Here is a 17,235-nt window from a genome sequence, read left to right as displayed (position 1 = left end):
TATATTTAGCAATTACCAACTCTAAACCTATATTTCTGGTATTTTTAACCAAACATCAAGTTATAGGCAAATATTTTACATGTCCTTGCAGGTTATTGAGATCTTGCACAAATTTAGTCTGGTAACTAATTACAATCCATTTGTTCTATGATTCAGTCAGATGTATGACTCTGAGAATGTACAATAATAAATAGTATAAAATCGAATCTCAGAGTTTAAAATGCTTTAAAACAGCTGCAATTCTCCATATATATGAGATTTGTATGTGAGTATGGGAGTTTTCCTACTCTCAAATTACTTTGGCTTTGTTTGAAATCATTGTTGGTCATATCATCATAATCATATCATTGTTGGTTCCTATCTCTAAGATCTTTTGGCAAGGACTCATTGGCTGCTGCTAATCACAAAAATGCTATCAATATGATTATTGTTAAAGCAGGCGGTATAAATCATTACTGCTGAATACTTGATGATTAGGATTTTAAGTTATCAGTATCAACATGTTTAATGTGGAACCTCAGGAGCTAATCATCTTTTAGCAGGCATACCAACAGATGAGTCAGCAGCGGCCCTGTCTCCCCACACCTTTAACCCTCCCTGTCCCAGTGAAGAAGGGGAGCAACACTGTGTTCAATGACATGCCAGTTAGCATCATTGCAGGGAGTCTGTGGGGATTTCTCTGTCTCTCTTACTCTTTTTACCATTTCAAAAAAGAAAATGAAATATTTATTAATGACAGTAATTAACACAAATTATTCTCTCACATAATGATCATTATGAAATAAAAGAAAACAGCCTACTGTCTGTACTGGATGCCGGACAGTTGGAAACATTGAGTAGCCTACCTCAGCCTGCATGTAAATTACAGACAATATTAAAATAATCCAGTTTTATTTAGATTGAATTATGGTCGGTAATTGACATGTATAGATAGAGACTTTATTACCTATTGATTTAGTGATCACTCGATCTGTCTTGCAGCACTATAATAACCCTAGTGTGGAAATTCCAGTTTACATGTCAACTTTATTTTCCTGTTGGCATATATGTGCAGCTAAGTTAGAAAATCTGTTTTTATTATTTTGAGATGATGATGTTCATTTATTTTGATTGAAAAGTTAATGTATATATATATATATAATGTTAATGTTAAGAAAATTTTCCATTTTGAAAGTTTACAATAAAAATACATTGAGACTGTAAAAGATGGCCTTTAGCCCATTTTTTATGGCGGCTTTTAATCTTGCATCAATTAGCCGATTGCATACAGTATGCAGACTGTTGCATGTAAAACTCACAAGCAGTCAAGCTTTTGATGGGTCAGTTAGGTCCTAGAGAGGTGGTGACAACAGCTGAGCAGGGGGGACCCAATTTGATTTTTTGTCATGGGGCCCAAAATTCCTGGCGGCTCCCCTGTATTTATTACAACATGTGGGATTTGTGGGTGTGTTTGCATGTTAGTCAGAGGAAGAGTGAGAGGCTGCTTTTTTTGAAATGGGAGTGTCTTCTGGCAGGGTCATTCCCTCTTTCTGTCATTCCTTACTTTTAGTGAATCACTGGACTAACAATTTTCTCAGACACAACCACAGAGAGGATCAAAGCAGGAGTTTATCATGCCGGACGTCATGGATTTATCTGAGCTGTTTTTCATTTCTCTCGGTGCAGCAGTTGTAGTTTACTATGTTGTGAAACTGCTGATTTCCAGCAGGATGCTTTTTCCAAAACTGTGGTTTCCACTGCCAAAGACATTCTTTACCTCAATGGGAGAGTGGGCAGGTGAGCTGTGTGTGTGTGTTTTGTTTGTCAGACCTACAGTCAGTGGGTTATACTGGTGAATAAACAAATGTGACAACAGATATACAGCATCAGTTATACAGTAATTAGAAAGTCCAATCCAGTCTGTTATTTGCATGGGATTCACAAATACAAATAATTGGTGTGGCAGTGCACACCCTGCAGGCACGCTATTCATACCCCAGTCAGGCAATGCTAACTTTTATTATTGTAATCATGCCTGTTTATAGGGACATGATGTCTCTCTGATTTTACACTGTATGTCATTTTTTTCCACTTTTAGTATCATCATGATGACACCTATCGATATTATAATTATCTTTCAATCTATATATGCTTTAGGTTATATTTAAGCAGAGAGAATGCTTTTTCAAATTATGCATGATCTGTGTGATTTCTTTATGATGTCACTCATCATGTGATATCTTATGATCAAAATAAGCTTTAAATTGTGTCTCTAATCTGATTATTTACTGAGATATCTTGTATATATAAAAATGCTGAATTATATGATGGCTCAGGGAATCAAACTTCTAACTTTCCTTTAAACTGGAGAGATGTCTCAATGCATTTGAATCTAAATGCAACTGAGGGTACACAGTCAGCTCTGGCCCACCCCTCAGCCCTCAGACCGCCTCATAGTAATTACAATGAAACATTCCTCTGCAGGTCTCAACTGGACAGATTACCTCTGGCATCTCCTGAAGAGGTTGTTCAGTCTCCCACAGTGCTAAAACTAGCCTCATAAAAAACACAGAACACTGGGCTGATCTTTCCTTTCTTCCCCAAAGGCCACTTTGATTCCATTCCAGCACGGGGGAAAAACAGCCATCAGAACAGTACGTTCTGGGCTGCATCCACCCTCAGCATTCATTTCTCTCCCAACAATTTAAACCACATTTGCATGAGTTTTTTTTTCTTGGCTCCTTCAAACTTGAGTCTATTCAGTCTCAAGTGGCCTCAGACGTGTTGTGTTGTGCATGGGTTGAAATGAGGACAACACGGGAAATGAATGTTTACAGTTTGCCTGTGTGATTTTCAGCACTGTATGTGTATCTGAGGACAGTGAGTACATGTGTCAGGAATATTAATTCAGATGGTGTATTTATGATCATGTTAATGTTATATATGTTTCCATAAAACACTATAATTTGCATATTTATGTCATTAGGATTATATGGATACATATGAGTACTGAATACTGATAGTGCCGTTTGGTAAAGATACTCATTGATAATACTCTCCTTAATTTGTAAATAATTGGGCTTCAATCCATGATACCATTATCTATACTGCTTATTCTTTAATGGTCGCAGGAGGAACCGGAGCCAATCCCAGTGGACATTGGGCAAGAGGCAGGGTACAGCCTGAGCAGGTTGCCCATAATTGCATGGACAACATACAAAGGCAAACAACCATTCACACTCACTCACACCTAAGGACAATTTAGAGCTTCCAATCAACCCAATCCCAATGTGTATGTCTTTGGACTGTGGGAGGAAGCCAGAGAACCTGGAGAAAAACCATCCAGACATGGGGAGACCATGCTCACTCCTCACAGAAAGACCTGGCCAAACTGGCAAGAACCTTATTGCTGAGAAACAACAGTGCCAACCGCTACCGGCTTTGTTTTAAACAATGTTTTTTATTCCCTGTGGAAGCAGTTTCCTGACTGATGTCAAGTTTTTGCTGAAGAAGCTTAGTCAGCATAGTAACTGTGAGAACAAGGAAAATATCATTCTTGCCAAAGGTGCAGTCTGGACAATAATGAAAATGGCCCGTCACGCCAAAAAACACTTTAATATCTCACTTTAATGTCAACTGTGTTGAAAGATTTTCAAATGAAACCAAAATAAAAGCAACTTCTGGAACATAAAATGGAGCAATCAAAATAAAACAATACATTCACTATTTGTATTTTATATAAGAAAAAATAATCAGGTCTGTGTTTGTTTAGGGTTAGGGGGTTAGGGGGTTAGGGGGCTTTGAAGAAATGCCTCCAGAGGTTCTTTAAGGTCACAGAACTCATAAAGGAAAAGGACTGAGTCATGTCTGATAATGGTTCCACAAATTATTATGGTCTAATGGTTTTTTTATTTGATTCACCCAAACTGAGACTGAACCAACCATTGAAAACGTATTACCTGTGATATTAGCTGTGAAAGTTTGTCCACAAGAGCATTTAAAAACTCGCAAATATCTCTTGTGATAAGACCAGCAGTGTAATAATATAATAATAATAATAGTTACTGAATTACAGAACTGATTCAAACTGAGCCAACAAACAGAGGTTAAATACACAAGATAGGTGGGCAAGGACGTAGGAAACCAAACAATGACAGGAAGTAAAAGAACCAAAAGACACACAAAAGCCGTGCTGGACACACTGCTCAGTACATAATGGATTTTTCTTTGTCGAATTTCATGAAATTTGCCAACGTGTGGAAAGGGCGTGTGCCAGACCATATCCTTATAAATAAACAGGAGTGTGTCCAGGGACTTTAGGGGCTCCATGCAAAAGGCACCCGGGGGGCCCTACATCAAACCAAACAAAACCAGCCCCAAACAATTCTTTTATCATTAAAATGATAAACAAATTGAAACTGGGGATACACATAAATAATAGTGAAGTAGGAAAGTTGAAATGCAAACTCACCATCCCAGGCCCATCATACACACATTTAGATATTCTAGATCTTCTAGTTCTCTGGGGCCCCCTCTCACCAATATCCTTCTTTGCCTCTCCTGTTGCAATGCCCCTGAAAATTACATAATATCTATAACCTTGGGTCGAAACGATAGTCCAGTGATTACCACTGTTGTCTCACCGCAAAACAGATTCATGGGTCAGATCCTGGTTTGGCTGGGAGCTGTGGGAGGAGTCTACATGAACTTCTGTGTCTGTCTTGGTTTTCTGCGGCTTCCTCCCACAATCCAAAGACATGCAGATAAGGCTTAGGTTAATTTAAAACTCTAGATTAGTAGTTTCCCCGTGTCTGGATGGTTTCCCTCTGGGTACTCCCACTTCCTCCCACAGTCCAAAGACATGCCAATGGGGATTGGGTTGATTGGAAGCTCTAAACTGACCATAGGTGTGAGTGTGACTGAGAATGATTGTTTGTCTCTGTATGTTGCGATGAACTTGCGACCCGTCCCCATGACTCTTAAAGGATAAGTGGATGGATGGATTCTTTACCTTCAGGAAATTGATTCTCAACGTGAGGACATTTTATGAAAGTTTTTGAGCTCTAAGTGTTGTCATCTGATGATATATTCACTTTCTCAGAAACACAGTAGATTATACACATTCTGATTGTTTATTTAACTGAGGGCAAAACTTCTTCTTGCATCATGCTGTCAAACAAATTTTCAAACTGCCATGATGACATCATTTTAAACCTATGCATCCCATCCCATTCAAAGTCTTCTCCTGGATCCTGGATCAGGCCCAGTTAAAAACAGACGCCTATCACTCCATGTGTGAAAATATTGAAAATAAACAATGAGCCCGTGGTGTTTGTATCTTGGGTGGAGGAGGAGATAGGAGAGAAGTGAGCTCTCAGAAACAAGAAGTTCCTGTTTGTTCTCAGCGGATTCTTTATCAGAAGTGGGGAACACACTGTGTCAGTACAGACTGTCAGAACAGGATGTTCACAAAATGCTTTTCCTCTGTGCAGCAGCAGGGGAACAGAGATTAGGATGTGTGGCTCTTATTCACAGTGCCTCCGGTGTTTAGAATGGAAACTACAGGAGAATATGACAAGTGGTGGAAATCAATTAAAGGTACAGTGTTTAGAATTTAGCGACATCAAGTGGTGAAGTTGCATGTTGCAGCTGAATACCCCCACCCCCAACCCCACCCCATCCCCAAACATGAAAGAGAACCCGTGGTTCTCTTCAGTTGTCTTAAAAACTCAAAAGGTGTTTAGATTGTCCAGTTTGGGCTACTGTTAAAAAACATGGCGGCCTCCGTAGAAAGGACCCGTTCCCAATGTTAATATAATATAATATATATATATATAAATATATAAATATAAAGAGCTCATTCTAGGCTAAAGAAAACAACAATTCATATGATTAAGATAAAACACATTCTTGAAAACATCACTAGGATTATTTTATATTCAGTTTCTGCCAATAGATCCCTTTCACCTAAATCTTACACACTGGACCTTTAAAAGACTAATCCCTGCATTCTTGTTTCAGTGGTGACCGGTGCTTCCGAAGGAATAGGGAGAGCATACGCATTTGCAGTGAGTGAGTGTTTAAATACATTAACACTGCTTTTTTTGTATGAATGAAGACCATATGCTTCAAACATAAGTATATAATGCAAAAATAGATTAGATATAGATTATTAGATTGAATTAAATACATTAAATTAAATACAAAACCAAGGCAACAAAGTCTGTATCTGAAGTTATTATTTTTAGCTGATGTATTTTAAAGAAAACATACTTTTGTATTCACCATTGCACTGTATCGTCCCTCAGCTGGCTGAGCGAGGAATGAACGTGGTTATCATGAGCAGGACCAAAGTAACATTAGACCAGGTAGCAAAGGAAATAGGTAAATACTTGTACCTGTTTATTTTGTCTGTTAGATTTGCTGTAAAAGTAATTATTACAATATTACTAATGTATTACCTTTTCGTTCTTCCCAGGTGATAAAACAGGGCAGAGGGTGAAAGTGATAGTGACGGACTTCACAAAGGAAAATGTCTTCGGTGAAATTACGGATGAACTGAAGGATCTCAACATCGGGGTTTTAAGTTAGACATATGTTCTATTTTCCACATAATGTCTGAAATGTTATAAGTTGATTAATTGCACCCATAAAAACCAAATGAACGAAAACAGTCATCACAAATTGTGCCTCTCCTTTTTCCTCAGTCAATAATGTAGGCATGTTGCCCAGCTTCATCCCCAGCCGGTTCCTGGAGTGTGCAGACCTGGATCAGGTCAGTGCTGCCTCTGCAGTTACACTTTAAGGTGCCAGTAACAACAAAGAACTAGGTTTAAATTCAGTGTTCCTCATCACAATGTGAGGTGTGGTTCCTCTGGCTGTAACGAAGCACTGAATGGATTTCCACAGACAATGTCACTATTTTGAAGAAAGCCTTGTTTACGTCTGTGTTCGATTGCTAGCTGCCTTTCCCCTTTCTGCTGGAGCATTGCTGCATATCTTGGCCTGTTTCTGCTGCCTGCATCAGTTGAACAGTGTGAAACCATTGAAGGGACTGTGTGTCACATCAGCCAAGTGCATGCTCGTCCACGTGCACATGCACAAGACAAACAAATCAGAGCCAACTCACAGAAAGCTCCAAACTAGAGCTGTAAAACTCTACGAGAAACTTATAACCATGAACCTACAGGTTATATACATTGACACAACTTCCATTACATTGCAATTTGCATTTTATATATATATATATATATATGTAACTTAACCTTTAGGTGAGGAGATGTGATGTGAAACTTGGTGCTAGTTTGATCTTTGATGGGTCTTACACACAATCAAACTTTTTTACTTAACCCAAAGCATTTTCTGTCCCTTCATTATCAGCAAAGATAGTTTACTTGGGTCTCATATTTATCTGTGCTTTCAGACGATTACAAATGTGATAAACTGCAATGTGAAGACTATGGCCAAGGTAAGAGAAAATAATTAATTTTACTCAAAGGTCCAGTGTGTAAGATTAAGGTGAAAGGCATCTATTGGCAGAAATTGAAGATAAAAATATCACCCTAGAATGGGCCTTTTATATTTAAATACTTTATGTTTACATTGGGAGCGGGTCCTCTTTACAGAAGCCGCCATGTTTTTTACAGTCGTCCAAACTAGACAAACTAAACCTTTTGAGATTTTATGACAACTGAAGGCTACCACAGTTGTTATCTTCATGTTTGGAAGGGGAGGGTGAGGTGAGGGGTGTTCAGCTGCAACATGCAACTCCACCACTAGATGTCACTAAATTCTACACACTGCACCTTTAACAAATTAACTCTAAGTTGCAATTTCTAAACAGTTGTATTTGTACAACATAACATCTTAGTGACAGAGATGTTGGATCAAAACAAAGGATCTTGCACACTCACACCTCCAACAGGCCACCTGTGTAATAAAATATAAATATATAATACTGCTGTGTATTCCTCCCAAACCAATGAATGCTGAAAACCCTCTGAACATGTATTCCTTTGTCCCCAGATGTGCAGAATAATCCTTCCAGGCATGGCCAACAGGTTTCCTTCTCATGTTTTCTTCATTAGATGTAATGTGTAATACAATAAAAACATAACACTGATTAACAATGTGTTTCAATGGTTTTACCCTGTTTCTTCCACTACAGAGGAAAAGGGCTGATTGTGAATATTTCATCTGGAGTTGCTTGCATCCCTTTCCCCCTGTACACCCTGTATACTGCGTCCAAGGTCAGTGTGATGTCAACCGCCCACCCTTGAACTCACCGGATCATGTTGTATGATCACTCATGTTATAATCCATGTTCCTGTAGGTGTTCGTGGAGAGAGTTTCTCAAGGTCTTCAAGCTGAATACAAAGTTAATGGGATTATAATACAGGTACTTGATCATTATTTTGACTTTAAATCAAACTAAGGAGGGATGAGGAAATGAACCTTTGACACAACTTCCTCTCTTTCTTTCTTGCGTCTTCAGGCGGTCGCTCCGTTCGGGGTCTCTACTCGGATGGCCGCTTACCAACAAACCAACATAGTGACACCGACGCCAGAAGACTTCGTAAAAAGATCCCTGCAGTACCTGAGAGCTGGAGACAAAACACACGGCAGCATCTGTCACACACTCATGGTACAACTCAATTACAGTCATCTCATAATGTCAAATATTAAATGACAGGAGACTGATCTGTCTATGTGTGTGTGTGTGTGTGTGTGTGTATGTGTGTGTGTGTGTGTGTGTGTGTGTGTGTGTGTGTGTGTGTGTGTGCATACAGGGCTGGTTTCTACTGTCTGTTCCTCTCAAGCTTCTCTATGCAGAGTCCATGTTACACAGCCTCCAGGACTATGTGAAGAAGAAAACGTCCATCTCTGCATCAAGTGCAACTTTTGAAAACAAATAAATAAACAGGAAGACCGAAAGTCATTTGGCTCAAATATCTGTAAATATAAATATAAATATGAAACTGGCCTCCACACGTCAATGTTTTCTGTTTCTCATTTAAACAAAGCTATAAACTTTTAAAAGTATTATCAATAGGAATAGTAGTCTCCAATGTGATATTTCTTTCTGTTGTAGCGTTTGTAACATGGTGGGGAAACCTCCCTCAGGAAAGCCCCTTTATGAAGCATATGTTTTTTGTATGTAGTTTTTGATTTCATCTATCGAATGTATTTGTAATGTAATGTCGCACCTTGTTAAGCTCTATGAGACAAATTAATATTTTTGAATATGGGGTAAACAAATGAAATTTGATACATGATTGATTTTTTTGTGTATCTTGAATTTATAATCATTTAGAGACATTGTCTCTTCAAAGAGACAATTTCACAACTCTGTCCCAAAATTTAATGTAATTTAATAATTACCTTACTTGTCATTTTGGTCCATTTATCTGCTCCATTTTATTGGAAAAGTTGACTTTAATAGACTCTTACTTGTTGTATTTCTTCAGTGCGTGTCCCTCTGTGTATTTGTGTATATTTCCTTTTTTATATTTTAGTGTAAAGGTAAATAAGGTTGTGCTTTATAGGAAATATAAGTTGCTGATGGTGATTTTATTCACCAAACAAACGTCAGATACCAAATCTCTACTTTTATAAACACGTAGGCAACAGTTGATACTCTCAATACATCTCTGGACAGATATATTGATGCAATAAACTCTGTCTATGTGGAGTTTGCATGTTGTCCTTGTGTCTGTGTGGGTTTTTCTCCAGGAGCGTGGGTGTGAATGTACATGCAAAGGGTTATTTGTCTCTGTAGGTCGGCAGTGTGATACCCTGGTGACGTGTCCAACCTCGTGACCAATGTCAGCTGGGACCCTGCAACCTTCAGAATATAAGATAGATAATGAGTGGATGGATGGAAGCCAACTTCATTTGCTATTTAACTTTATAAATCAACAATCAAATGGCACAATGAGAAGCGTGATGTTCTAAAACCTAATACATTTCTCCCATTGATAAATATCCCAGTGTTTTTTGGATTTAAAGAATTTCATGAAATCATTTTGAACACAACATCTTAATTATCACTATAAAAGTGGCGCAGAAAATTCTGGTTGATCATGGACGCACGTACAGCGGCTTCATTGTGGATAAACCAGGTTGGATGAATGCAAATTGTTCTAACTCCACTCTGCACCATAGACTGTATATAAAAAAAGCTCTGGAAACAACGTATACTTAGATAGCAGGAGGACTCAAGCCTCCATTTACAGATGTTTTAATACTGTAGTTAGATTAGTCACATTTGTTCAAATGTCTTTAAAATCTGAATAAAAACAAAGACACCGACTAAACACATGTGGCTAATCAGTGACGCTGACAGGTTTTGGTGTATGTGTGCCCCAGTTCCCCATAGTCATAAATCTTGAATAATAATATATATGTTAATGATTCTGGTGCCTTATACTAAAGAAAGAAAATGTTCAATTATGATATTCACAAGCCACACACACACACACACACCTGTTACTCCCATTAGCATCCCTCTCCCCCTCTGAGGAAACCTTCAATCGGATGAGTTCTCCAGCAGACGACTTTTCTACAGTGTCAGTCACAGTTCTGATTTCCACAAAACCAGTCGGAGGTGGAAGTGAACCGATGAGTTTCTACCTGGTGCCTGAGAAATGGGGGAATACACTGGAGACCCTGGTTTGACGGCCTGCTGCTTACAGGATGATGTACAGTGTTTAAAGCATGCACGACCCTCCCCATGTCTGTGCACTCACAGATGCAGCTTTTTGAATTACTGCGTGCCACCGACATGTTTGACCTGAAAGAGTCACTAATCACAGGGTGACCAGGCTGTTTAGACAGCCATGATGAACGATCCTCCCCTGAGAGATAGTGCAGGCTGCAGGAAAAGTGGCTTGAGAAAGAGACTGAGGGGAGGTCAGAGTGACCCTGAGCTCAGATGATACGCGCCCAGACTGGATGTTGGAAAAATGGAAGGTCATCAACACGATCGAATAAAAGTCTTAACTCCGCTCATCTGATGATGACGGAGACAGTTACTGGAGATTTGCAATAATTCAGGTTAAGGATCATCATATAGAACTAAGTCTCACTGCATGTTGACAAATACTGGTCCACAGTAATTAAAGGAAAAAGCAATAACTTATACTTTTTGTTTTAAGAAAATATAAAGTTAAATATTTCACTTTCTTTAGTAATCTTTTACATTTTTTAAATATACTGTGATGCATAGATTTTGTGTCCACCTGTATTTTCATGGAGTTGAAATATTTAGTTTAAATTGTTGAAATAATCAATTGGATTTCTTTTCTGTTGTTTTTTGGAAACTTAGCTTCAGTTTTGGTAAAAGTCTTGTTGAACAGAGTTTTGGCTCCACAGCGTAAATCTGTAATGATAACAATAACAGCCGTAATGGGAACTGTAAATACACAGAGATTAACCCAAGCAAAACAATGACATGTGAACACACCAAATAAAATACATAACAATAAAAAACTGTGAACAAAGATAAAACAATAATGACAATGTCAGCGAAGGGATTCAGGGACGAAGTGATGGAGTACAGCTGATGTATCACAGGTAAATTGCATTTAAAAGAGCTGCTTCACTTGGCCTCACCTCCAACATGTTGACAACAGTAAATCAAAAATGTGATTTTATGTCTTTTTCAATGTGAAAGATCTGTAGAAATGTGACCCAAGACTTTTTGTTTATCACTGAAACCTGACGCTTGAGCCATCAATCTGAACGTCAACAAAGATCCCAAGGACGAAAAGGAGACAATTTGGTTTCCAGACATCATTAAAATACCGTAGACCTTTATAAAATGTAGTACTGTCATGTCAAGTCAGCTTTATTGATTTTTAATGACTATTTAACGAGTTATATCTTTGATTATTTCTTTTAATTACAGCTATAATTAAATAAATACATCACCTTAAATCAAGTTTCCTTAGACAAACTACAGCACATATCACCCATGAGAGTCTATACAGTTTGTTTTACATAGAAATAAAGTTGATAGCCTATAACTGATGGTTTGTTGAAATATATCTATGTTCACTTTCTCCCAAGACAGATTCTCTTATGGTGGTGGTACCTTTCAATATGGCCACTAGGGGGCACAAAATGCAAAGTTTTACACTTCTGATCACTGTATTCTGCAGCCAGGACACACACACACACACACACACACACACACACACAGACACACACACACACACACTTTAATGTAACAGCGTGGCTCTACAACTCTGGGAATTTCCACGAGATGAGTTGTGTATATTCCTTCACCTGCAGCTGAAATGAAAAGTTGTTTACCTTGATTACTCAGAGCCGGGACTTTCCTCACCTCAGGTGCTCTGCAGTTTATTGGAGCAAACACATACTAACGCCTTTTAATTTCAAAGTTTCAAAGTCTCCTTGCCATCAAATGAAGAGCTCAGAATTGAGATGTCAGTGTTACCACTTTCATAATAGCAGGTTATATGGAGCCAAGATAGTTTTCCTCCTCTCCAGACCATCGATGTGGGGGAGCTACACATCCTCTGCACTTGAATGGTTTTACCATCAGTGGGTTCATATTTTAACACAAATATAAAGTGAAAGTGGCTTCAACACATCTAACACCTTCAGCAGATGAGGGATTCGTCACGGTAGGGGTCACTGGAAAGGCTTGTTTCAGTTACAGAGGTTGATTGTTGGTTATGTGGGTGGTCAGGGCTCCGAGGATGGTCTCTTTGTGCAGAATGTGTGTGTGCGTGTGTGTGAAAGAAAGGAGAGAGGTGCTGCCTTTGAGGATGCTCCCTGTGCGATTCCTCTCTCCTCCTCCTCCTCGGACACTGCTTGCTTGTTGTCTCAGTAAACAGAAGGGTCCAGAGATGATCCAAGACAAGCACACAGCCACTGCAGCCCACCCAGGAGCCAAGGTCAGGACCACTAACCTGCACACACACACACACACACACACACACACACACACACACACACACACACACACACACTGAACCCACACCGCACATTATTATCCAGGTTGAACCAGGAGTTTTGAGACTGGAACTCATTCACCTTGTTGCCTGAAATCCAGTTTAGAGAAAAGATTAACTTCCCCAACACTAATGCTAAACTCTCAATGAAAATATGGGAAAATAGCCTATATGCATTTTTGACTTCATATTTCCTTCAGCGGCTTCTCTCTCTGCGTTTTCCATCTCCTGAATCTGCTGTGCTTGCCAGTGTGACACCCCAGCATAAATATTTGAATATTTACACTAGAATGATGATTATACTCGTTGAAATATTTCTGTGACATAATTACCACCTTGTCTCTCAGACTCTGCTGACGTGCACACACAGATACATTCTTCCAGAGGAGTCTCAGGGTATAGGGGGGTAATTATTTCTCACAGGAGTAATAATACCTACCACTTTCACTCTCCTATTCCAGGATGGAGGTCTTTGAAACTCAAGGAGATAATTCCAACCCTTCATCTGCGCCAGAAAGAAGTCCGAGACGGACTGCGCTGTGGAGAACTGATGAGAAAGGGTAAAAATGAAGAGTTTAGGAGGGAAAGATGTGAAGGGGGGGGAGAAGGCCGGTGACTCCTCTGACAGCCCAGCGCTCACATATGGCCGGGCTTTGCTTGTATAGCCTCACTTCAAGGCGACGGGCCCTGCAAACATAAACAGTAGAGAGGCTGCAGCTGGAGCAAGGGAGGCAGCCGCTTGCTTACCGAGACTCCTCTACACTAAACAATGGATCAAGTGACGCACAGGCCCTTGGCAGCGCAACAGAGACGCAGGCGGCCTCGGAAAAAAGCCTTTCTTCCTTACGTTTATATCTCAGCTCTCTCAATATTTACCCCATGGGACAACACACACAATTTTCCATTCCTTTTGCTCAGAAAATGAGCAAAAGGGTTGACCTCCTCCTCCGTCCCCATGTGTCCCTGTTCTGAACAGAACAGGAGAGGACAAGTGTCTTTCTGCGCAAAACGTTTGGGAATGACTGCGTTTTTAAATCACTCAGTCACAGCTGGAGCTGTGTACAGGTGTTGGGAGTGAATGCATTTCAGCTTAAGTTTTGCAGAGACTCTGCTTCTGTGCATTTCACTGATATTCACACGCACGGCCTGATGTCTCGTCGTGTTGAGGAGAAGGATTAGTCTCTCATAGGGAGTGTGTTAATGCATAAGAAGTGTGTGTGTGTGTGTATCTGCGGTATATCTCTTTTATGACGGGGCACAGTGGGGAACGGAAGGGCCCAGGAGCCGGGGAATTAACCCAAATTACAGCCAACAGTTGCCTGGGTAACTGGAGAGGAATGAGGGGCAAATGGTGTGTAATTTCCTAATGAAGGGGGGGGGGAGCTCCTCAGCCTGTTACCGTAACAACAGGAGGACTGTGTACCCCCCGAGTTGTTTTGCTTGCTGAGTCAGCGAAAAGTTCATTTTATGGGCCATAGAAACTATTTTTCCTGTTCCCACATCAACACCTATATGGTTTAAATAAATCTATGTAATATGAATAAATCTAAAGAATATGATAGTTAGGTTAATCAGATTTATACATTAATTATGTTTCTTGAACCTTAAAGGCCCGGTCATCCTTCACATGACTGAAGATATCACACGTGAAAATAGTTGTTTAATAATTTAACAGATTTTGTTGTTTAATGATAAGATTTCTTTTTTTTTCTGAATTTGTGCATAAAAATAAAATCGAAAGCTGAGCGTAATGTGACAAAGTTTATGATGCACTGACATTTGATTGCTCAGTTGTGGGAATATCTTGGCAGATATAACACAATAAGGACCTGTACCCTCTAACCACACCCCCTCACCTACATTGTTCAGTTTAGGAGGACGACAAAGGGAAGATTAAAAAACCACGGCCTTTTCAAAACATAAACGTTTTACAAACTGTCAAGATCAGTTTTATATGTGTACTGTATATGGCTGCAAAACCCAAATGATAAATATATGACTCATTTATTCCACATGTACACGCCACATGCAAACGGATAATAGAGCAACTAACACAGGATGAAATATTCAGATTTGTTTTCACTTTCACCTTAAAGCAACACTATTTCCCCTTTACTGAGCAACAGCGCCCTCTGCAGCCTCAGGTAGTAATTCATTTACTAGCAAGGCCTATCATCATATACCATCTGTTGACCAGTTCTGACGGTGTAGTCCCACTCACTGAACCAAAACACAACCATGCGGTGGATATTTCCCATGATCCCTAGCTTCCTGAACCAAAAGAGCTGCTGCTGTAACAAACACAGCGAAAGGTGTTTAGAATTCTTAATATATCAAGCTTCTACACTGAGAATCAAAGATAAACACTGGTTTTTAATGACCTGCAAGTCTTTTTAACTGATTCACAGTTCAGCATTACTCTTTAACCTGCTTGAGCTTATTCTGGCAATCTAAACTAACAGTCAGTTCTTTACTTATCACAGGAGCTCGTACCCACTCACTAAAGTCAGAGTGAGGAGTGGGAATGAATCATTCTCCCTATTTCATGTCAGTGTACCATCAAAAGTTTTTTAAAGCTGCAATTCTAAGGTAAAAAATCAGCAGTGTTCCATTAAGAAATACAAAATATTTATAAATACTTAAAATCTGAAGCTAAGTGTTTCCCACTTTCTGTCCGAGAGCTAATTCTTGATGGACAACAGTTTGCAGACCTCCTCAACACACTCCGGTGAGAATGTATGGAAACCTGAGCCTGGAGGCGCGGGTCAGCAGGGGTCAACACTCATTCACAGCTTTTTACTAATCAAATCAAACTAGGTGTCACAGTCTGACTTCTGCAAATAAACTTTGAGGGCCCGGGGCCGCCCCTCTGCTGCTGCGTCTCCGTCCAATTTATATCAGAATCACACACTAACTCACACTCAGAGGTTATAAAGGCAGGAAATATAAACAGACTTCTGCCTGTGCCCTTCACGCAAGGAGACAAGACAAGTGGAAAAATATACCATCTCCTCGGTGGCATTTCTCCTCAGTCCTTTAAGTTATGGGAAATCGCACCACACAGCATGAAATAAAACTAAATATATAATCATCTGACTCTTTTGGGACAGTCACCGATCACTCAAGGAGCTTTTACATCTCACTTCAGATCCTGAACAGAATCTTGCCTTCAGGATTAACGATTGGAGAGAGCTTTGTTTGCCACTGAGCCATGTTCGTCGGCCTCCATTAGCAGACTCCGGTCTTTTCTACTGTCTGTAAAACCCTACGCCTCTCTGCTATCTCACTTGAACCAGACTCTGATGACAAAAAAAGAGACAAGATAGGAATCTGCAAATGTGTTGTGGGTGAAACAGAAAGAGAAAAGTAGAGCGGGACGGGTTTTGGGAAATAAGAGAAAGGGCTTTTTCTTCTCCTCTGTCTGGGATTTGAACAGGTGTGACAGATATGTGGCCTCACTGTGTGTGTGTTAAGATCATGGCGTGCCACCCACTCAGCACACACTCACACACCTACTATTTACAGAGCTCTGTTCTGTTGAGGCACGTAGCCCTTTCTCTTGTTTATTGATAGCTATCAGCACTTTCTCATTTCTGCTAAAGAAAACACAACGGTGACACAGAGCCGATCTCTTTGGGGTTCTGTTTACTCCGCTGCAGCAGCTGAAAGAGGCCAAACACAGCTGTGGGGTTCAGCACACGCATGCAAACTCACAAAATAATTGTTTCTTTGCATATTATCGCAAAAATCTGAGTTTGATCGGTCAAAATCTAGGTATTTTAGCTTTTGTTGGAGTGCAGCACAATCGCAAAGTTATCATGAAAAGGCTGCATGAAAGTCGGAATATTCTCCCAGTTCCACTGTCTTCTTCTGCTTATTGTTATTTCACTAATAGCACAGCAGCTTCCACTCTGAGGGGCAACTGAGCCGAGCAGCAAATCAGATCACATTACTGTGCAGAGAAACCACACCATCCACACACCGTGCACGCTCCCATGGCGAGTGGAGGCAGTGAGGGGGGTCAGAGTGACAGGGACAGCCTTTAACAGCCCTTGAAGGAGGTTTTAAGTGATATCTCTGCAGGGCCACCAACAGTCCTGGGGTGGCATCAGGGTATCCGATATCGATAATGGCCAAAGCCGTCAACTTAACGTCATATCAGGTGCAGCAGCAGCTTGAGCAGTGACAATGACCTTAACGCTTCTGATAGAACATGGAGCTGAAAGTTGACAGACAATAAAACTGGCTGCTAGTTCAAGTCATTTTTCAAACAAAC

General features: G+C 40.0%; 1 protein-coding gene across 3 annotated transcripts; it reads left to right on the top strand.

Annotated features, from left to right (window-relative positions):
* Positions 1 to 1,524: 1,524 nt before the first annotated feature.
* On the top strand, positions 1,525 to 9,670 carry hsd17b3 (hydroxysteroid (17-beta) dehydrogenase 3). 3 transcript variants are annotated; one of them, XM_069523651.1, is made up of 11 exons: positions 1,526 to 1,776; positions 6,001 to 6,047; positions 6,288 to 6,363; positions 6,458 to 6,565; positions 6,687 to 6,754; positions 7,403 to 7,447; positions 8,005 to 8,039; positions 8,147 to 8,228; positions 8,312 to 8,377; positions 8,474 to 8,623; positions 8,769 to 9,670. In XM_069523651.1, the coding sequence occupies exons 1-11, from the start codon at positions 1,614 to 1,616 to the stop codon at positions 8,892 to 8,894; spliced, it is 966 nt and encodes a 321-aa protein (XP_069379752.1). In that variant the 5' UTR covers positions 1,526 to 1,613; the 3' UTR covers positions 8,895 to 9,670. The 3 variants fall into 3 exon arrangements, with proteins under 3 accessions (XP_069379753.1, XP_069379752.1, XP_069379754.1); XM_069523653.1 differs by lacking the exon at positions 1,526 to 1,776 and adding an exon at positions 4,876 to 5,012; XM_069523652.1 differs by lacking the exons at positions 6,001 to 6,047; positions 6,288 to 6,363 and having other exon boundaries at positions 1,525 to 1,776.
* The last annotated feature ends 7,565 nt before the right edge of the window (positions 9,671 to 17,235 follow it).

Source organism: Paralichthys olivaceus, chromosome 4 (genome assembly GCF_024713975.1).
Source record: "Paralichthys olivaceus isolate ysfri-2021 chromosome 4, ASM2471397v2, whole genome shotgun sequence".
Classification (NCBI taxonomy): Eukaryota; Metazoa; Chordata; class Actinopteri; order Pleuronectiformes; family Paralichthyidae; genus Paralichthys; species Paralichthys olivaceus.
The sequence above is the reverse complement of the archived record's forward strand: the minus strand, read 5'-3'. Positions and strand labels throughout refer to the sequence as shown.

What these genes read in the sequence shown, in the direction of transcription:
- hsd17b3 (XM_069523651.1), top strand. Translation starts at nt 1,614, where the DNA reads ATGCCGGACGTCATGGATTTATCTGAGCTGTTTTTCATTTCTCTCGGT. An exon ending in CTCAATGGGAGAGTGGGCAG is followed by an intron (nt 1,777 to 6,000) that starts GTGAGCTGTGTG and finishes TTCTTGTTTCAG; the next exon opens with TGGTGACCGGTGCTTCCGAA. An exon ending in TCTCAACATCGGGGTTTTAA is followed by an intron (nt 6,566 to 6,686) that starts GTTAGACATATG and finishes CTTTTTCCTCAG; the next exon opens with TCAATAATGTAGGCATGTTG.